The sequence below is a fragment of the Anopheles arabiensis genome, chromosome 2, assembly GCF_016920715.1.
Source record: "Anopheles arabiensis isolate DONGOLA chromosome 2, AaraD3, whole genome shotgun sequence".
Taxonomy (NCBI): domain Eukaryota; kingdom Metazoa; phylum Arthropoda; class Insecta; order Diptera; family Culicidae; genus Anopheles; species Anopheles arabiensis.
Window position 1 is genome coordinate 63,140,509 of NC_053517.1, and position 23,539 is coordinate 63,164,047.

Sequence of the window (23,539 nt, forward strand, 5' to 3'; positions counted from 1 at the left end):
CGTGCATGTATTAGAGCAATCTTCTCGCATAGTATTTAATCCCACTGGCTTTTCTACTTGTATCATTTATACCTTACCACTACGCTTGCACTTGGCAACTAAGAGTTTGGTGCCTAGTAAATTCATCAATCACTATAGTTTATTTATAGACCAGTGAAATTCGTACACATAATAAAAAGAATAAAGCTATAAAGGTTGGACCATAGGTAGACCGGAATAACAATATTTCTTTATTCACAAAGGCATCACATGGAAAAACAAAAAACAATCAAATCACTGGTTACACAATTTTTTCAGTAAGATAATATACACAATTTATTGGAGTATAATATTATATATTTCGATAAATAAAAGAAATTAAAATTGTTCTTTTTTATTATTTGTCTAATATTAACAACAATAGGATCTGACAAGAAAGAAAGACATTAATAATAACAATATTTTTACATGACTAACACAATAAGTGATGGACTCTACACAGATTAGGAACGGCTTGAAATTTGTACAGGTTTTGCTTAGTAGCCATCTCATTTTCTTGTCTAGTCAATCTGGGCTTTTTTCTGAAAATATAGTACTTTTTTCAAAACAATCAAAATGTGTCTAATAAGAGATTTACAAAGATACATAATTGTCATAATGCATTTGTTTCACACAGCGGAATTTGGGGCAAGTGTGCCATAGGGGTAAGAGTGCCGCCAAGCATTTTTTCCATAAAAAAAACTTTAGTTAAATGATCAATTGTGTATACAGTTGATTGCGTTCCAATGACTAGGTATACTGTGCCGAATTTCCTATAGATCAATCGGTCTTCCCATTTTTTTGAACTGTTTTGAACTGAGTTTCAAAATTGAGCCGAATATTATAGTTTTTTAATCAAATCAAATAAGCTCTAAAATATTATGGGAACAATCAACCGAGAAAAAATCCAATTCCAAAAAAGTTACAACTTTTGGGGCAAAAGAGCCACCTCTATTTGGGGCAAGTGTGCCACCGTCTTTCATAAGCGCGAGCTGTCAAAAATGTAAACATTGTTGTAACGTGCAGCGCTATTGTTGTATGGTGCGCTATTATGAGCGGATTCCACCCCGGAAAAACAGAACAGTATTGTATTACAAACCATATTGTAGTACAGTTTGTGGTCAAAAAGGGTTCATTGGTGACTCAAGGCATGTAGGAAACTATAAACTAGTGCCACAAACGTGATAATTTTGAATTATCTAAGAAATACGTTTATTTTAAACAGGTGACTTGTCCCATACGAGTGGCACTCTTGCCCCAACGCTTCAAAAATAGTTTTGTTTGCACTTTTTCAAGCGAAACTCATTTATAAGTGAGGTAAAAATAGATGTAAAACGGTTATGAGATTTAAATCAGCTTTGACAAACAGGTTTTAGTGAGTTATCACATGCAATGCTTGAAGTGGCACACTTGCCCCAAATTCCGCTACTCAGATCGCACTGGTTTAACTTAGATTGCATGCAAATTATTGAAAATGTGCCTTTTTATTTGGCACGGTGTCTCATACAAAAGCATGATTTTTAATGGAAAAGTCAACCAACTATTGAGCGTTCAATTAAAAAGGATATCAACTAAATAACGTTCAACTATTGACTTCCGACTGCATAACTAAGTTAAAAATGCACTCGAATAGTTTTAGGTCGAGGTCAGACGGACAAAAAAAAAAACGCTCCTGTACTAATCATGAACGGCATTGAACATGAAAAATGTTTGGGATTTTACAGATTCAATTTGAAAACCAACATATTGAACATGTCAAATTCCAAACATATTTCATGTTTGAATTCGTGTTTCATTGTCGTCGGGTAACGCCTGCCAATGTCATCAATACCAATCAGTGGATTTTTCGGTCTGTCTGGCCTAGGCCTTATTCCAACTTAACCTATTTGTATTGTAGCAGAATCAATATCGAATCATTGTGTTCAGCTTCCAACTGATTTTTATTGAAAATCATTTGATCCATTTGTTAACATAATAACCACAAAAAAGATATATATTTACAATATACGGGTTTCCAAGTCACTTTCGAATGTAAACATTGTTATTCATCGCATGCAAAATGTTACTCCACATCGATATAATATTTCATTTCCATCATAATTTCGTCACCATGATTTCCAACACTTCAACGTGCTGCTGCCATCGTTTTTTCACAGGAGGTTTGAAGCCAGATCTCATCATCCGTTGACAAGTGAAGTATTGAAAATCATGCTGAAGAAAATAAAAATTATTATGACGAAAATAAAATGAAGGTTGTGAAACCGTAACCTCGCGTTCGCGGAGAAGCAACAATCAGAGTGATGTGGAATAACTTCTTGCACGCGGTTAAAAATAATGTTTACATTCGAAATTGACTTGGAAAACCCTGTAACAATACCGAAACATTGTTCGAAACTTACCCCAAGCCGATTTTGGGAGGCATAAGTTTATTAACATCCTCGTCCGATATTTTACGTTTCTGACCAGGTCGAAGCATTGCATGTGGTTTAGTTTGTGTGTTGATATTATGCCGCAGTTGCTTATGTGGAGGATGGGGTGTAGGTGGCGGACGTTGCAATTGCTCAACATTAGGCTGCAAGAGAAAATGTAAGATTATTACAACGATAACAGGCAATTAAATAATAATCCTTCATAACATTAACTAAACAATAATTATCGATTATATCATTATTCATTTTAGGCCGCAAATACACGACGCGCGTTTCCGCGCCCGCGGAAACGCGTATAACAATCCAGTCATAGAAATGAAATGTCATTCGAACGCGCTACCGCGGAAACGCAGAGATGCTCATGCTGGATATCTCTGTGGAACTGTTATACGCGCCCGCGGAAACGCGCGTCGTGTATTTGCGGCCTTACTGTTAATTTCGATGAACTACAAATATATTCCATGGAATGTATACAGGTACTTCCAGAGATACACGGTTTCTTATACTTATACTTACTCTTATGCGGCTTTCTAAATTAGGGCCCTTTTCAGTTTTAAGTTCGTAGGCTGAAATTTCAGCCTGTCAGCTGTTTGCATTGTATAGCAGTTTTCGAGCAGCTATCTAAGTGGGTATAGTACACACCTGGGCTTATCCCAAGGTGAATGTATTTTGAAGGCTGATTTTTATTGCTTCTGCTTCTGAAGAAGATTTTAAGAGTGTTTTGTGTATTCGTCAAGCTACCAAAGCCTGTTTGAGAAAAGTTTTCGCCCGTACAACATACACTTTGATTCTAGATTCCACCACCTGATCTGTTTAATGCACCTTGGAATGAATGAAAACACCGCCTTGTTTTGCATTTTTTTCGAACAGGTAGTCTAATCTAATTCTAGCTCAGAGGCTAGAATAATCTAGGCTGAAAATCGCAGGCTAGATTTGTGTGTGGTTTTGTATGGAGTGTTTACATGATTTCAGCCTCCAACTATCAAACTACATATAAAACAGCTGACTAGAATTGTAAAGGGCCCCAATAACGTATATTAAATTATGTTAGCCTCATATAAGCTGATATCGGTCATTTTGCTATGAAAAGAAGACTGTCGGACTTTCAATTATCCGCATAAATTTCATATCTTTTATCACATTTATGAATGGTGTTCCGATATATTAAAAGATATCGGTCTGATTTTTTGCATGTGCATAGCTAAAGAGTGTCCTCAAAGACATGTGAAGAAAGTTTTCCGATAAGCGGTCTATGGAACTGTCCATGGTGGAGCAAAGTCAGATAATAGGTGAAAATATAAAGTGTCCGACTTTAGGTGGCCGCCAGCTGTCATACTACAGGGTGTGCGGGCTAAATTTGACACCTGGCCTTTGGGTTTATATCTCAGGGTTGAGTTGACGTATTGAAATGATTGATATGTCATTCGATTGCTAAAAGTTGTGCGAACAAGTGTAAAAAATGTCTAGCTCCGTAAATATGTGGAACCCGTCCGAACTGTACAAGCGCGTAACGTGTGTTATGATGGTTCGTGCCGGCCACACGAATGCCGAAATTCGGAAGGCGGCGATGTGTTCGCTGAACACCGTAAAAACAATACGGTGGCCAATGGGCGGCCGTACGTTTGGCAGCAGGATTCTTCACCATGCCATACGGCCGTAAAAACACGCCAATGGCTCACTGCCAATTTCGACCGATACACCAGCACCGAATTGTTTTTGGCCACCCAGCTCCCCTAACCTTAATCCTATGGATTACTTTGTGTGAGGCACAGTTGAGCGGGACACCAACAGGGCGTCCTGCAATACCAAAGCGGAGCTGGTGGCCAGAATAAAGGCCGTGTTTGCGGCCATCCCCAGAGACATGGTTGTCCGAGCTTGCGGGCGGTTCCGGAAGCCGGTGCAGGCGGCCATCGACGCCGAGGGAGGGGGCGGTATTTCGAATAAGAAAATGCGGCAAACATGGTAAGCTAAACTTTGTAGAAAAATATTTTTTTTTAATATTTAACATAAATTTGATAAAAATTCCTTTCCTATTCCCTCAGAAACTGTCAAATTTATCTCGAACACCCTGTATATGGTGCGATGACATTCGATGAAATGCTAAAATTTTCACCGTAGCAATAGACGATGCGCAATCTCAGATTGCGCATATATTTATCTGTCAAACGGGTCGGTTTGATATATTTATCTGTCAAAACTAATTTATATATCTCCGACATATAATCTTGAAAATTTATGCGCAATCTTGGCGCAATCTAAAAATGTATGGAAATGATGATGATTATGATGATAAGTCCCACCTCTTACCCCAACACAGGTTTGAGAAGGGCGGAAGTATCTTTACGATAATATTACTCTAAGGTAGTTTTTGAATAAAATAAAAATTTACGAGCAAGTGGTGGCATCGGACGTCATTCAAAAGAAATCACCAAGTCATACACACACCCAAGACGACCGACGTAGTTTCATCAAGAAAAAACGGGTCAACTCCATCGAACACATCAGGACATAACTGCGACATGCATATGGCCAGTTCCACTGGTGCCACACCGGCTCCAGGGCACTACCTTCCGAAGCAGCAGAACCTAATGTATTGGAAATTATCAGGGCACACTGCAACATGCATATGGCCAGTTCCGCTGGTACCAACGATGGCACCAGGGCACTACCTTCCGATGCAGGAGAACCTAATGTATCTGGAATTGGCCACTTACAATCATCAATGAGTGAATCTCGCTGTGACCTCCCAGACATGCAGACAGCAAGCTCTCCCAAACTAAATCCGATTGTCCACTTGTACGCGCGCGTGTCTCAAACTTATGTTGTCTCTTTCTTATATATTTTTTCTAATTTGATTTCATATATCAAGAAAGTCTTATCATCATCATCAAGCTCATGATGACATGTGCAGTTGTACATAACATAGTGACATAGGACTTCTACACAAATATGACATTACACAGTTTGTTTAACATATGCCGCACACCTACGTTTGAAGTCTGGCAAGTTACTCGCATTCTTGATTTCTCCGGGTAATCTGTTGTACAATTGAATCCCCTTGAAAAACAAAGAGTTTCTGGCACCATGTGAAATTAAGTTGGGAACCCTCGGCTCATTTGCTCTGTAATGACGTTTATAGCTCAGGGTTGGCTACGCGAAATGACTTATGTTTTGATAAAACGAATATATGCGCAATCTGAGATTGCGTATTAATACGGTTCACACGCAAAACAGATTGGTTTTGTATGGACCTGTCATCATTTTAGACGTCAAATTGCACTGGATAATCCCACCTAAGCTGGTCTCGTAGTACAGTCGTCAACTCGTACGACTAAACAAAATGTCCGTCATGGGTGCAAGATATGGGCAGAGTCTTATCTCAAAACCTCTTTCTAGAGAAGAAATGGACTTTTGGGATATAATATATTAAGATATATTTAAAAAAAAGATGAAACTAGAAAGCCTCTTCGGGATTTTTAAAACAAAACGAGGGCTTTCTCGCTCCTCGTTTTTGACATCATAAAAAATAGTAATAATTTGTTATAGTAAAAGTAATAAAAAAATAAAATTAAAAAATAGACAGAACAACAATACAAACAACTAGCAATACAGACCGGTGAGCGATTGGAGATACCAACCGACTTTTAAATCAGAAAATAATCACCACAATACATAATGTATAACAAAGAATTGAAAAGTTATTGGACAAATGCGATTGCAAAAAGAAGAAATGAAGGAAAAAATAGGAAAGATGAAAAAAAGAACACCAAATGGAAAAACTAAAGAGTAAATAGGGTAAAAGTATACCGGTGATAACGATCTGGGAAACCCGGCAACATAAAAGAGGGAAATAGATATAGGTCTAATCCTCAATGACAGCATGTCCCTGATTATGACAGCAACGTCATAGGGGGCTGAAACCTGTCACATATCACAAGAAGAAGAAGAAGATGAAGAAGACCGTGCCACCATACGTAGGACTGACTATCCTGCTATGGAGGGAAATCAATAAGTCACTGAAAGCCAAGCCCACAAGTGGGTACAGGCAGGCCTTGACCAAGAACGGTTGTTGAGCCAAAAGAAGAAGAATCCCACAAGATATGTATATTCACTTTGTTCGAAATCCAGTAATTGAAACTTATACAGCATTCAAAGTATTGATCAGAATTTACAAAATAAACAATATTTAGAGCATTCGGGAAATACCTTTGAAACTTCTTGCGCAGAGTATTGTACAGCTGTGAAAGGTGGTGGTGGAGGTGGCTGCGGAGGAATAGAGGCATTTATAATAATTTGATGCTGAGGTGCGCGTTGGTTTTCTATCAGCTGCGACTGTGGTGCTTGCGGTGGATGTTGAATTTGTGCATTGCCCAGGCTGGTAATGATTTGCTGAGGAGGAGGCGGAACCGTGTGAAATTGTACTTGTACTCCTGGGAAATATATAATGAAAAGGAAAAACGTACAAAGAATGAATTTTATTATCTCACTATCAGTGTTGTTTATTGTTGACATTTTTGATGACATTCGCAGTGAGCGGCGGGTCAAAATCATTTTTCGTTAATTATATTCACATTCGGGGCGAATACCGGCTTCGAATGACGAAATCCGTTCGACGCTCATGAGAGAATGAGAATCATGAGATACAACTGTCATGCGTTTGAAGACGTTTATATCTAGGATTCAAGGATGGTAAAGTTTTGAATTTTGATTTTTTTTGCCGTTGGTATTGGATTTCATTCGTTACATCATTATTGGATGATTTGTTATAAATAATAAGACAGCTTTACTCACTTTCTTGAAATTTAAATTTAACATATTTCAAATACGAGGGACGACAGGATTGGATTTACTTTATAAAAATGTATAAAAATACTGATTGATTTTATTTTAAAGAGTTATAAACGTTATTTACATGGTGAACATGTTTTGCGATATATATGAAAAACATTAAATTTGACCTTTACATGAATATTCAAATATCTTTGAATATATATATATATATATATATATATATATATATATATATATATATATATATATATATATATATATATATATATAAATATATATATATATATATATATATATATATATATATATATATATATATATATATATATATATATATTTATATATTTATTATACATATATATTTATTTTTTATATATTTATATATATATATTTATTTATTTATTTATATAACTTTATTGTTATAGATATTTGTATGTATATTTAAATTCCGATATATGTGATGTTTTTAATATAATTTTTCAAAACTGATGAACACTCATGTTGTTATTGAGTAATTCGAATTGACGACTGTATCATGGGACAGCCCAGGAATATCACATATCTATCTGAAAATCTATGAAAGTTGGTAAAATAGTACTTATGATATAAACTTACAGTATGTTATGATAAATTTACGAGAAGTAAAAATAAAGATTAAACAAAAGGTATTTTTTGTATTTCACTTCAAAGTTTCAAGAGTTAAAAAAGTGTGAATTAACATTTTGAGTGCCAGACCACTTTTGATTATGTTATCCTGGATGCCAAGCACTTTTTTTACATTTACATTATACATCATATATGATAGCCATGTCCTCCGGGGAAGTGTTACTTAATATAAACAAACAAAAAGATGAAGAAAATAATTAGTCTTTATTCAACTTTGGTTGATTTTTGTTGTTTTTTTCTATAATTTAATCGCAAAAACAACAGTTTAATGCAGAGATGTCAAACTAGTGGCCCGCGGGCCAAATGTGGCCCGCGAGGTCTTTTGATGAGGCCCGCGACCGCTTGAGCCAACATTTATCTGTAGAAGCATTTTTGTGCAAATATGTGCAAATATAAAACCCGGAATGTCCGGAAGTACCCATCTGTATGTGGTTTTGGAACATGACTTATTTTCATTTTTAAGCAAGGTAATACTCAAGGTACTTGGTGAAAAAAAGTAATTTCTATAAGAAAAAGACTTGGAAAAATTAACAAAATCACTCAGGCAACAGGAATTGAAAACGCAAGCTCTTAGATTTTGTTTTGGGAAAGATCGAAGTCCTTTTTAGGTATCAATGCAGCTTAGAACATTTTATTTCTGCAAAACGTTTAGAAAACGTATGAAATCAGATGTCATCACAAACACGTATTACTTTTGATAGGCTGTACAAACGATCACAAACTTTCCATGAGGCATCCTATCCAAGATCAATGTGATTAGAAAAAAAACAGATGAGCTTATGATTTTGTTTTTGATGGTCATAATGAGTTAGGATTTTTACGGATATTGGCAGGACAGGAGTAACGGTTACGAAGGATTTGTATGACACCTGGCACTCTCCGACTGTCAAATGAAGATTTGTCCAGGTCTGGATTACACTGGACGAACCAAATTATGATTTTGTATTTATATTCTCGATTTCCGACCATTTATCAATGGTATCAATGAATTATTCTATGAAAAACGAAAAAAACTAAAATTTGCCAAAACCGCATACAATTCTGTTGGATCCCAGTTACCGCAGTGATAATGGAAGTCAAAAGGCAACCTATAGCAATCATACGTTATAAAATCAGCTCATTAGCGCAACACTCTCACTCTTAAGATTACTTTCAAATAGATCTCTTTAAAACTAGAACCTATGTGTAATAGTCCAAAGCAGTACGGACATATCAATTTGTGACGAAGATTTTGAAATTTTGAAGCACAACGAAAGAAGCGATGGCAGAACAACAGGAAGCAATCCTATTGATGACGGAACTCCTGCGGAAGCTAGCACAGCCTAACAATACGGAGCAAGCTCTAGAGTCCTTTGCAACCAACATAATTGAATTTTAGTTCGACCCGGAAAACGGAATCACCTTCGAGAAGTAGTACAGCCGGTATACCGTATCTTTTCGAATCGGATGCCAAGAACCTCGACGATTCCGCCAAGGTGTGCCTACTGCTGAGGAAGTTGGACACACCATCCCAAGTCAGGTACGTTCATCTTGCCGAAGCTTCCCAAAGATGTCGAATTTGCTGGCACCGTCAAGATACTTTCGCGAATGTTCGCCTCCAGCTGGTAAAATCTGAAGCAGAGGACGTCATCACCTATGGAACTAAGGTGAATCGTTCATGCGAAGATTTCAATTTTACAAATATTTGTGAGTTTGTGAGTGGCCTTCAGGGTCATGCCGGTCAAACGGAATGTAAACTGCCTCGCACCTCTTGTTGGCAATGCGGACATATGTATTTTGTCCGGAACTGTCCATATTAGGAATACAAGTGCAAACAGTGCAACCGAATCAGCCACAAGGAAGGATATTGTAGCTGTTTTTTTTCCAAACGACAAACAGTTCCAGCCGGAGGGGAGAAGAAGACATCAAATCAGTCATCAAATCAGCAATCTAATCTGCCAGGAAATAGACAAAACAACCATCGGAAAGTCAACGCTAGAGGAGTATACATCGTGAACCACATCGCTAACCATTCCAGTAACCGTAAGTACATGTCTATTTTGATCTACACGTGGTTACCAGAGTCCAACTGGACACAGCAAGCGATATTACAGTGATATCAAACCAAACCTGGAATAACTTGACTAACCCTTCGATCATCAAACCGACGATCCAAGAAATCAACGCGTCGGGCAAACCACTTCGTCTGATGGGTGAGTTCCAGTGCGACGTCAGCATCAACGGAAAACTGCTCAAGGCAGATGTTTCGTCATGACGACTGCCAACCTCAACCTCCTAGGAGGTTGCCCACCTAAGACTGGATTGAGTTGTTCGAGCCGTGGTCAGTTCCTCTCGACTCCGTTTGCAACCAAGTAACGACGAAGTCGATTGACCAGCAGATTCGTGATTTTCGAGCAAGCATGCAAATTTTTTCAACGATTCACTGGGACACTGCATGTAAATGAATTCTGTCGATTTCTCTGAATGTTTTTGCAAAAGATGCCAGATTGTTGTATTTCGTGTTGTGTGATTTTATCACTAAAAACAAATTATAAAAAAATTAAATTCAATTTGTAATTGATAATGACGAGCCAGAAGAGAAACTATTGTTGAAGGATAGCGTAGGCTGCTACGCCAATAATTAGAAGAAATGGTCTTAAATACAAATACACATAAATGAACCTTGCGCTTCCCTGTGCCCACAATATTCGGCCGCTCCCACCCATTCTATACGATAGGTGATTTTTTTTCCTTCTGGGTTTATTTCATCAACACCGGGGCACCTATCCTGATTGAGAATCAGGCACAGCAAATCGTTCATTGTTCATTACCTTTAATTGTACGATTAAATTGTCTAAAATGTTTATTTTAAGTTGCAATTAGCTAACCAAAGAATAAATTCAACATATGCCCTTTACGAATTGTATTTTCAGCTAAAATGGTAGATATAAGCGATAAACAACTTTTTTTCTGAATGGATCCGCGACTCAAAACATCGGGGATTTCATTTTATACAAGCGGGAACGAACGTCCCTGAATATAACGGTTCATTTTCTTTGTAACCGCTAACTTAAACAGAGTTTTGAAAATGAGTGCCAAATGACGTGAAAATGAACTTAATTGAGCGACTAAGCGGCGAATGGATCGCGAGAACGAGGCTAATTAAAAAAAAGTTCACTATTACCGTTGAAAAAGTGAAGTCTGATATGTGTAAGCTAATTGAGTTGAAATTAAAAACTCCTGTGTGTGATTGTAGTGATAAGATCAAGAAGGGAGACAATAGCTGGCATCGCGATAGAAAATTGCTATAATTTGGCATCGCGAACGCATTGAGTTCATTTGTTAATTTTAACGACTGGTCCTATGCCGTCGTTAAACAAACGACTGGCAAGAGCGTATGCGATACAAATTAACAGCCGTTTAATTGTACTGCTCGAATTTTCCCCCATGTGTGCCTATATGCGATATCGAGCAGTCGTTAACTGTTTTGACGGTCGTTTTTTTAACAGGAATGAACAACAAATGAACTCAGTTAAACCAAAATGAACTTTAAACGACTGTTAAAAAGAGTTCATTTATTCGCGATACCTGCTAATATCCAAAGAGAGACGGTGAATAATTTTGTCTCGGATAAATTAATTGATCCTTGTAGGCAAACTAAGAATTCACAAATATTGCCATATTGCCTGCATGTTCCTGCAAGCAATCAGTAATGAGTGATTCGGTATGGGTTACAGTTAGAAACAAAAGAAAGCGTGCTAACAGTCCAAATGCTATATTTTTCACACCAGAAATTACCCCAAAAACTAGACAACTATATGAAAAGGATAATTTTCCAGAAAATAAACTAAAACCACAGGAACATAAATCAATGGTTATTATACCAAAAGTAGAACAGACATGTGATGTGGTCAGGGAAGATCTGCGGGCGTAGCTTAATCCTTAATCAGATTCAGTTCGAAACGTTGTCAGACATAGAAAAATCGAAAAAAGAAATAGAGAAAAAACTCGATAGGTTGTTTAAAGTTCTCAAAGGTAGCATGTCTAACATGATCAATGAAAAAGAGATAAAATATGAAAATTCAAATAAATGGAACACTGTTACCCCATGTACAAGACGGGATACAGGTTGGACTGCAACAACTACAGGGGTATTACGGTGTTGAATACCGCCTAACATTCTCCCTGATCCTTCACGATCGCCTTGTCCCTCACGTCGATGCGGCAGATCTTGGAGAAGATGGCTGAATACAGACACAACACATACCATCTCTTCATAGACTTCAAAGCCGCATATGATAGCATTAAAAAAAAGGGTAAAACTGTACGACGCTATGAGCTTTTTTGGAATCCCGGCCAAACTGATAAGGCTAGTTAGAATGACTATGACAAACGTCACTTGCCAGGTGAGAGTGGATGGAAAACTCTCAGGACCTTTTGCTACCACCAAGGGTCTGCGCCAGGGGGACGGGCTTGCCTGTCTCCTATTCAACCCGGCGCTAGAGAGGGCTGTCCGCGACCCGAGGTTGGAGACTACGGGAACCATCTTCTATAAGTCAACCCAGATCCTGGCATACGCTGATGATATAGACATCATTGGTGTGCCGCTCTCCTATGTAGCAGAAGCCTACCAAGGGATCGAGCAGGCAGCAGAGAACCTCGGATTGCAGATAAACGAGGTAAAGACCAAACTGATGGTGTTAACATCAGTGGGCCTACCAATAAATAATCAGAATCTACGTAGGCGTAACATACAGGTAGGTGGACGCACTTTTGAAATTGTCCCACAACTCACCTATTTTGGGTGAAAGGTCAGCAACGACAACAGTATGGAAGCTGAGTTGCGCGCAAGTATGCTGGCTGACAACTGGTCATTCTACAGCCTGAAAAATCAGTTCACCTCAAAGAACCTGTCGCGACGGACGAAGCTACGCCTTTGAGACATGGACACTCTCCAAATCTGACGAATAGGGCCAAATTGAGGTGGCAAGATGATGTGAAGGCGTCCGCCATTAAGGCCGGGATAACGGACTGGCAGACGACGGCGCGAGACCGTGATCGGTTTCGGACACTCCTAAAGCAGACCAAGACCGCAAAGCGGTTATAGCGCCGGATAAGTAAGTAAGTAAGCACGACTTTTTACCCACTATTTGCTATGGCAGCCATGACAGTTGCTTCCACCGTTTTATCGGTTGACAAATTTGCCGCTTCGCGATACCAATACGCCATATTTATTATTATATTGGTCGATATATTTATCGACTGGTTGTTAACGTCGTTGGCGATAGGTGTCACTGAGACAAATTTCGCTGCACATAAACACATACATTCTGACTGCACGATTTGAACTGCGAATACTCAGTTCTGAGAGAATATACTCCAGCGCTCGCGCATGAGTGTAAGCAAGCGCGGTAGAGAGGATAGAGGGAGAAAAACGATTATTTTGCTCAGGGATATCTACGTTTGTCCCACTGGGCGCATGCGGCTCGCGAGTCGCACTTTGCCTATCACTTCCCTAGATAAACCCGCTGACGAAGCGCAATGTTACACAACATTGACCAAGCCAGCGAGCCATCTATGTTCCAAGAGTAAAAGTGCTGACGACGATACAACCGTAGTAGGAAATAAGTTCTAGTTAGACCCTCAGTAGGTCGACCGATCGAAGCGCCACCGTTCCCGACTGATCAATCGAACCATCAATGTTGCATTTATGAAACTGCCGAAGGTGCAGTTTACATCCGATGTCAACACCGACGTTCTACTGACTGCAGTAAGCCAAAACGTAGCTAGCTACCAGAAACCTGCTGAAGATGACGTACTTCAATGGACGACACTATGACGGATCGCCGAGAGAGGAGAGCCTGGGAAAGGGAATTTAAATTTAAATTAAAGGGCAAAATAGCCTCAATAATAGTTTTTAGTCTCTTGTCACCTGCCTAGGTGGACAGCACACATATCTCTAGTTTTTTGTGTTTGAATAATTATAGGAATATTGAGATGGGATTATTCCAAGGTGTATGAATTTACAAGGCTAATTTTTATCGCTTCTGCTTCTGAATGAAGATTTTAAGAGTGTTTTGAGTATTCGTCAAGCCTCCAGAAAGCTCGTTGGAGCAAAAGTTTTCACTCGTTCTGTCAAAAAGTGATATTCAAATTTGGTTATAAAAAAATGCTATGAGACCACCTGGACTACATACACATTGATTCTAGATTCCACCACGTGATCTCTTTAATGCACCTTGGGATAAATGTAAACAACACCGTTTTTTCGAGCAGGTATTCGAATCTAATTCTAGCTTTGTGGCTAGAATAATCTAGACTGAAAATTGTTGGCTAGTTTTTTGTGTGGTTTTGTATGAAGTGTTTACATGATTTCAGTCTCCAACTGTCAAACTCCATACAAAAAACTAACTAGAATCGTGAAGGCCCTTTTGTTAGTTTTTATCGTTTGTAGTCAAGTATTATGATAGTAAATTACATTTTAAGTGTAGTTAGCATCTATACCACCAGGTGGCGCTACATAAAATAGTGTTTTAATGGAACTTTGATTAGTTTTATTAATTTTGTATGTTTTTTTTATTTTTTGTTTTTAATAGTATAAATACTGTGTAGAAATAAATAGTAAATATACTGTAATGTTCCGTAATATATCAACAAAACACAATAATTTTGAATAAGACAATATATTAAGATAAGTACATGAACTAAAACTAAGATACACAGCTTCGTAATGGAAATGAAAGGTGATCAAAAACACGTAGAATACACGAAATACGCTACACTGGGCACCTATGGAGCCGCCTAGTTACGCATGTGTATGTTTTTAGAAAAATTTGATATAAAAAACTTGAATAAAATTCGCGTTCGCAAACTTTTGCAGAATATTTCTTCACAGATTGATTGTATAAATTACGCTATTATGTGACATATGTCATATGAGACAACGCCACTTTCATAATGGCATCAGGCCAAAAATTATAGGGATGAAAATTTTCAGGAGTTTTCTTTAGTTGTTATCGTATATTTTAGCATTAACTTAACTGAAAATCTATTTATAAAGCTGACTAAATATCCTTTTTAAAATGCCTAAAATTATCAAAATTGGTTCATATTTGGAAATGTTACAAAGGTTCAAAGTTTTCAAAAAAGTGAAGATTTGTATGCGTTTTTTAACAAGGCTCGACTTTGAGGGGTCTATTCTAGAGATCCAGAAATTATAAAGAGCTCATATTTTTTTATTTTTTTAGTTTAACCCTAAGTATTAAAACCTATTCTTTGGAATTGCGTTATTACAGTGTTGATTTTTTTAATTTCATCCCGGCTAATGCCCATTGTGAAGTGGGTTGGGCAGTACAAAACCTCTACGATTTTCTAATTTTTTATCTAGAGAGCTACGAAAATGAGGGTTGCGGCGAACGTTCCTGGGAACGAACGAGTTCACCGGTATGGCTGAATGGAGACTGATACAATTGTAAAACGTTCCATACACATAAAGTTTCCTATACCTACATTAACAGAAGAGGGAGAGCAAATCAATTTGAATGTGCTCTGCTTCATTTACTCTCACTGAAAATGATAGGAGCACCCTGCAAAAGTGGGTGACTCTCACCTAAGCTACCTTGTTCCACTTCTGTTCTGCCTCACAAGGTGGGAACATAATTGGAACCAAATTATGCCCGTTTGTATGGAAAAAGTTGTTCTGTGTAGGGTACGAGTCTCAAGTGTATGGGGAAAGAGGGGCAAAATGGGAATTTTAAGCAGTTTACTGAATAGTACTTTGAATATGCCACAAAACACAAATTATTCTTACATTATTACATGCCTCCACCATTTATCTATGGATTAATTGATGCGGATTACCACTTGAATAAATGATATACAAGAATAAACGCCGGGAGGTCGCGGGCGCCTCATAAAGGATTGATTTTTTGCTGAAGGATAAATATAAAGTTAAAAATTGTGTATCGCCCAAGGTGGAATGTATAATGAGGTGTAGTTATAGCGCTTTTGGCGATCCCCCCCCTGGGCTCCGATTTTGACAGATGGTTTTCCGCTTGTATATGTATTGATGGATTATTTACGTTTTGCATGGTCAATATTTGGTGGAGATCAATTTGGGTGAATATTTTAGTTTATTAGAACACAGTCCGTGATTTAAAATGGAAATTTTTCTTCGAGAACTTGAAGCGTTCGCCAAAAGCGGAAAACTAACTGTCAGTTTTCTTCGTCGATTCTTCTTCCACCTAGCTGTCAAAACGGGCTTATAACTTGACCTGATATCTTTACGGTCCTTGGTATCGCCCTTTCTTTGTAAGCTTAATTTTTTTTCAAGTTAATAAAAGGACTTTAAGCTTAATAATAATACTGTAACTCATTTCAAACCAGAAAAGAAAGAAAAGAAAACATTTTTTATGCATCTTTCATTGAATCCGACATGGTGGACTGTAACCACCGACAAACCGACGTGACACTTCGAACAAAATGAGCTTCAAAAGTTGTCTCCTTATTTCAAATGAAAATACGTTAAACACTAGCGCCATCTCTATAATGATTCGCTTACTACACTGACACAGAGAAGAAACTGCTAAATCCCCTTTTTGTTTTACTTCGCAAATTCCAATGGGTATTGTTTTATGTACTGCTCACATCTTTTGCATTGATTTGGAAACTTTTCCAATAATTCTCACAAAATATTGCCTGACACTTCCTTCGCTATTTGTATTTAGAAAAGTTGTTTACATCGAAGCAGCAGTGAACACAGCTTAATTTGACAGAAGTGATCGCCTCACTGGTAAATGACAGTACTTTCGTGTGGGTCACTTTTGTAACGCCAGTGTCACGTCGGTTTGTCGGTACTGTAACTGTCAAATCAATACAACACGCGAACTTTTTTCCACTGACGGACTGAAATTTCAGCCTGTTGGCAGGAAATAGAAAACGAGTGTATGACAGTATTTAGCCATGAGTGATAAGCGTTTATTAGACGATAGAAAATACTGTAATCTTCATTTGGTATTTTTCTGTCATATCACAGTTGACAGATAACTAATGGTCTGCAAATCGGAATTCGACATGCTCACTTCCAATTTGCTCTGGAGAGGATTTTTCTGTCAAAGTCAATAGAAGTATTCGAATTTATAGATGGTGTTTGATAAAAACAATGTAAATGATAAAAAAATCTTGATTGCTTGTAATGAAGCTCAAGAAATCAAAATAAATGAAAAAAAATATTTAAAACTGATAGAACAATTCTCATGACTTATAAAACGTACGGCAGGTTTTTTGTGTCGAAGTCTGGGTTTGACAGAAAAATATGAATCGAGGATATCAGAATTTTCTATCGTCTAATAAGCTTATTAAGGCCCTATAACATTGAGAAATTTTGAATGGAATTGGTAGTCAAATAGCGTTTGACCGTTTTACCTCGCCAGGAAAAATGAATTAGTTCAGACCAATGTAAGTTCTATCAAGAAGGAGAATTCCACCGTCAAGGTGTAAAACGGCGTTTTTTCCAACACATAAAGCGGTTTAGAAAGTGGCTTTGTTAAACAACTCCTATGGCAAAAGAAAAGTAAATAGAAAGATATCTTTTAGGCTGGAAATAGACGATCCGAGATCATCGCGGTACCGCGAAAATCGCGTATGACTTGAGCTGTCAATTATGTTATAAAATCTGACAGATAGGCGAGATAATCGCGGTTCGTGTATGGAACCATCCGAGGTCTGGTGACGATTGAATGTGCCAAGAAGAAATATTTTTCTATCAATTTGCGAATCAAATTATTTATTTCACATAGTGTATGCAAAATAAAATACAAAACTCATTTCTCGACACGAGTTTTCACACAAATCCGCCAGAAAAAGTAAAAATAATCGGTTCGCGCTACCGCGAAAATCTCAGCAATACCGAAGTTGGGTATCTCTTGGGTATTGGAGGCGCGGAAGATTTGACAGTTCAACTATTCTACAACTGTTATAAACAAGGCGCGAATTTCGCGGTACCGCGACGATCTCGGTTCGTCTATTTCCAGCCTTACATAAAATTTCGTTCCGTGATTTCGAGCGTAATAGGTCCTTTAAGGTCCGTGTATGTGCTTCATCGCATGCGATTTTATCACACGTAATGTCAAATGCTTTTTCGATTCATGACACCTATCGCCAGTCGTTAAATATATCGACCAATATAATAAAAAATATGATAGGTAGATATCGCGAAGCGGCAAATTTGTCAACAGGTAAAACGGTGGAAGCAACTGTCATGATTGCCATAGCAAATAGTGGGTAAAAAGTCGAGCAGTCGTTAAAAAAATCGGTAATTTGTATCGCGAACGACAAAAATTGACTATATCGATCGATACAATTACCAATTGCTTCGAAGCAGTTGATAAACAGAGCAGAGCGCACATTGCAAGTGAATGAGACTCTGAGTTGGAGTAACAATCATATACAGTCTGAACTCACTGGTTGAACATCGATTCGATTGAATATGTGCTTTTTAGTTGGCACGTTTCTCCATACAAAAACTTTATAAAACAAAATTTTTCTCGGCAGGCCATGAGATTTTTGTAAATTTTTCAAAAACCGGTTTTTCCATAGAAACGCATGCTTTTTAATTGAACTGTCAGCCAACTATCGAGCGTTCAACTAAAAAGCATGCCAACTAAAAAGCGCTCAGCTATTGAATTCAGACTGTATTACAATATTGAAATAGAAATAGAATAGAAAACAAAGCATTAATAATTTACAGGGTTTTCCAAGTTACTTTCCTACGTAAACATTGTTATTCACCTCGTGCAAATTGTTATTCCACATCGATCTGACATTTCTTTGCATCATAATGATTTTTCATTTCTTCAGCATGATTTTCAACACGGCTTTTCAACAGTTTAATAGTTCTTTGTTGTGTATTGAAAATCATGTGTTGGAATAAATGAATCGTTCATCATATCATATCACATCATATAATCATATTGACGAAATTAAAAATTATCAAGATGAAAATGAAATGTCAGATTGATGTGGACTAACAACATCCACGCGGTTAATAGCAACGTTTACATTCGAAATTGACTTGGAAAACCGGTAAGGGTATATCTGATTGAAAATTTATATTATGTGATTAAAACCTTGTAATGGCTTTTATACAATTTATTCTTCAAAAGTTATACTCACCCTGAGGTGGCTGTATTTGAGGGTTAAATGAACTGTTAGCTATTATTTGCTGTTGTTGAGATGCAGGCGGGCGATATTCTGCTGCACTTATAATCGTAGGTTGACTTATGATATGAATTTCATTAGGGTTTCGCATGGGTTGTGTAGTAATTTGAATACTAGGCACCGTACTGACTGGTAATTGCTGTATTTGTTGTCCTGCTGCCGAAGCAGTTACCACAGGCCATGCTTGTGGAGCACTTACAACAAAATGGGACCCGCTAACTTGCAATTGTTGTGGGGGTGTCGCGGGAGTAAAAGATTGAATCGATACCGGAATTTGACTAAATATTTGTTGCGATATCCCGCCATGACTAATTGGTGGATTCGGCTGCGAAGTAATGATTGTATTGCCGACTATATGTTGCACAGTAGGAGGAGGCACAGACATGATTGGTGGTGGCGGCTGGCTAATTGGTATACCCGCTATTGAAGATACGGGAATCACAGTTGTTTTTGCTAGTTGGCTATTGGTTGGAATTTGCTGAAGGATGGCTCCGGTCGAAGGACCGTCATCGAGCTTCATCGGTTCTGGCTTGATTTTTATCTCAGTAGAGCCAACAACTTTTTTCGCTTCAGCCCCATTTAAAATTATTCCTGCTTGTGGTCCCAGTGGAGTCAACTCCGGTGGAGGATGCGTTAGAATTGGTTGCTGTGTTTGAAAAATTATTTGGTTTGGTGTTTGTGGTGCTGTCTGATGAATAATATTTGGCGGCGGAACCATGAACGCTGTACTTCCTTGGACGGTGATTATCTGTTGGGTTTGTGGTGGTCTTTGAAAGTGATCAAATTGAGGCGGTGGTATTGTTGTCTGTACAATGCCTTGGACAGGCTGTGACTGGGGCTGAATGAGATGCTGAATCGTGACCTGTCCACTCGAATGAGGACCACTGGCAGTTTGAAGGGATGGATTCTGCTGTATGTATTGTACTTGGTATGGTGGGGCAGGGTTTACTATTATTTGCTGCGCAGCCTCAGGAGGTGCCTGTTGAATTTGTATGCTTGGAGGTGGTTGGGTCAAATGAGTGCCAGCAGGGGTGTTTTTTATCTGCACAATAGGTCGTATTTGCGTCCCCGGAGGTGGGTTGCTTACATTTGGAATTTGTGACTGGGGCGCTGTGGTCTGGATTTGTGAGATTACTACATTACTCGGCTGCTGATGAATTTGTAATGGCACATGTGATTGTATAATTGTTGGAGGCTGCTGAATTATTTGCGGTGGAGGGGGTTGACTTTGCTGCAAAGCAGGAGGATGCTGCACAAAGCTTGGTAGTGGCGGACCAAGAACTGTTGGTGGTGGTTGATGAATAATACCATTGGGTTGTGTAACATGTTGCGTTCTTATGATTGGAGGCATTTGTGCAACTTGGTTTGTTTGAACTATGCTTGGCTGGGGCATTAACCGAAAATTAGCTTTAGGTATAGTGTTCTCCTGAAAAAAGCTGAGCTCTTCTTGCAAAGTTTCGATCAAATTTTTTGCCAACTGCTTAGCATTCTGCAAACCATCCAACCTAAAAATATAAAAAAATTATTTAACATCATACAATACAAAGCTTGTCAAGATAAACTCACAACGGATGTTCAATAAACAAATGCAGTGGTTCTGGAGCTTCCTGCATAGTTTGTGGTTCAAGATTCAATGATCCCCGACCTCTTAGTGTTACTATAGCACCAGTTTCAGTACGTATGTAGTTTAAATTTGTGCCTCCATCACCCAGGACGCGCGATCGTACATTAAATGCTGGTGGCGCATGATCCAGCCCAATCATAAGTTTGGCAACGCACATTGTTGTTCCATTTGAAGTACTAATTATTGATGGTGGGGGGTTGCAAATAATTGTAGAAATGTGTTGTTGTTGTTCTTCTTCTTGTTGTTTTTGTTGCTGCTGCTGCTGCTGACTATGGTGGTGTTCTTCCTCCTGTTGTTGCTGCTTCTGCTGTTGCTGTTGCTGCTGCTGCTGCTCATGCTGTTGCTGCTGCTCCTGTTGTTGCTGCTGCTCCTGCTGTTGCTGCTCCTCCTGCTGCGGATGCAGCTGATCTTGTTGTTTCTGCTGCTGTTGTTGTGAGGGTTGATGTTGTTGCTCCTGTTGCTTTCGCTTTTGTTGCTGCTGATAGAGCGTTTGTGGCTGGTAATTGTCGACGGAAGCCGGTCCAAAATGGGTGTGAATCATTTCAAGACCTGATAAAAATAGCTTTATGTAATGGATTTTGTTTCGCCACAAACTGTCAAGTTTTTGTAATGCATAAACATTTTGTATGTCAGAAGTACAGTTTCGTGCATTTTGAAACGAATAGAACATTACTTACTTGCGACCTGCATTTTATTATAATTGTTGCTCCAATTACATACACTCGATATTCGAAAATGACGAAGTTATATCTTTTAACACTTAACACACATTTACAATAGAATGCACAACTATATTCACTAGTTAAATAGACCGTTGTACAGGATCTCTACAATCTGTCTGTAAGATTGGTTTGATTATGTTACAGCATCATTTACACCATTCCATATTTTAGGATGGTTGATATTTTATCACGACTCTCAAGCTATCTAGCATGTTTACACAAGCAAACACCGATATTTATTTAGTATGTCTAATCACTTATCCAATATCGATTATACTTCTTCTTCATTACATTTGCATGGTGCTGCATCTAAAGAGGACGCGCCAGCTAACTTTCACCTTTAGCACGGTTAAGCACACTCCAGTTGGTAACCAGACCGAGTTTTCAGTCGATTTTAAACTCACTGAAGGATACATAATTAACCCAATAGAAACTGGATTATAACATGGCTTTCTTTTAAAGGGCGTTTTTTTTTTATTTTATATTATCTAATCACATTATTCACTTAACTTTCCGCACTAATTGTCAATGGGCACATTCGCCCAATTTTTTAGATCGCTATGTCATGCGGTGCTTAATTTATCGCATTCAATAACATGTTTTCTAATCATGTTCTGCAACACAAACATTGAATTATCAATAATTATAATTGAACCATGATGCTGCATCGAAGACCCATTATTGCCTTGGTAGCTTCCAACGTATGAAAACAATACAATTCTCAGTATCAAACGAAGACCGAATATTTTTGTGCTTGATTTTAGGAGATTCACCAATTCGGACATACATCGAACATTGTAATTAGTAATAAACAAAGCAACGATTCCATTGCAATGTACAGGTAGTACCCGAGATATACGGTACAGTTTGTTTCCGAGATACGCGATTTACGTGCTCCCGAGGAATTCCCGTAAAGCGGCGCTCTGGCACCAATCGAACAAGCCAAACAACTACCATTTTGTTCGAAAGGCGCTCGGTAACCTGCACTGAAAACTTTTTTCACTGAACTTCAGTAACATTTTTCTGGTTTTTTGAGTTGAAGAATCAGTAATCCTTTAAGTAAAAATAATGTTTGCTGAATCATTCAAAAGTCCATAAAGGACACATATCGATGCATGCCTAAGGCAGCGGTCTAATCTTGTTGCGCGCAACATTGTTGCTCTGAAACATATCGCTGTGAATTGGTCTATGAATGTTGCTGGCAACATTTCGCTTTGACATTGTTTAGCGTAAAAAAATTGCCAATTAACAGCTCAGAGTTTATTTTGTATCATTCACTTATTGAATGAAGTGTTGAAAAAACAAAATATACACCAAAAAATGTATTATAAATGCTTAAAATCCAAATTTAGCGAATGTCAACAAAACGTAAACTGCTGCTGTGTCATTTCATACACCCGATTACCAGGACCAAGGTATATACAAAATGTTGCCAGACAAAAATCAAATTGGTTTGAATTTGGCCGGCAACAAAGTTGCGCTAGCTGTCAACATCCATACATTTTGCCAGCAACAATGATGCGCGCAACAAGATTAGACTAGTGCCTAAGGAATTGACAAATGAAAGTAAGTATAAGAAGTCTTGGTTTGACAGTTACTTCCAAAGTTTATAGACTTTACAGATACAGAAAAAACATGAATTTAATAAAAACTGGGTTATTTTTATCACAAAATAATAAAAATTTCAATAATAAAAAAAAGGTGATAAAATATATCATTTGACTCATTATCCGTGTTATTCGCTTATCCGAGTCCCGAGAAGCCCGGATAAACGGCGCTCCGCTGTAGAACAAATCTTGTACAACATACTAAAAATAGCAGCTAAAATACAAGTAGACATTTTTTGGATCCCATCACAAGTGGAAATCAATGGAAATGACAAAGCCGACGAAATAGTGAAAAAGGGAACTCTTTCAACAAGCACAATACAGAATAAAATAAGATATACTTAATAAAATATTATTCGATAGGTGCCAGAGCGCCGCCTTAGGTCGAACAAACAGACAAGACAAACTTCGAGTCGAACATGTCAAGAGGCGCTCTAGCAGCAATCGAATACGACATAAGACACGAACAAACCCATATAATCATAT

At 38.1% G+C, this 23,539-nt stretch overlaps 1 protein-coding gene across 1 annotated transcript; it reads right to left on the reverse strand.

The window, feature by feature from the left end:
- Nucleotides 1-288: 288 nt before the first annotated feature.
- LOC120893387 (bromodomain-containing protein 4-like) lies at nucleotides 289-22,311 on the reverse strand. The gene is made up of 8 exons (XM_040295228.1): nucleotides 22,102-22,311; nucleotides 21,402-21,562; nucleotides 21,088-21,273; nucleotides 20,667-21,039; nucleotides 19,056-20,605; nucleotides 6,654-6,877; nucleotides 2,418-2,590; nucleotides 289-574 (listed from the first exon to the last, which is right to left on the reverse strand). Exons 2-8 carry the CDS (start codon nucleotides 21,412-21,414, stop codon nucleotides 544-546), a joined length of 2,550 nt encoding a protein of 849 aa, XP_040151162.1. The 5' UTR covers nucleotides 21,415-21,562; nucleotides 22,102-22,311; the 3' UTR covers nucleotides 289-543.
- Between the last annotated feature and the right edge of the window lie 1,228 nt (nucleotides 22,312-23,539).

Bases quoted from the DNA above. Each gene is read 5' to 3' on its own strand.
- LOC120893387 (XM_040295228.1), bottom strand. The intron at 20,606-20,666 runs GTGAGTTTATCT...TTATATTTTTAG, and splicing joins TTGTTTATTGAACATCCGTT to GTTGGATGGTTTGCAGAATG. The intron at 6,878-19,055 runs GTGAGTATAACT...TATATTTCCCAG, and splicing joins TCAAATACAGCCACCTCAGG to GAGTACAAGTACAATTTCAC.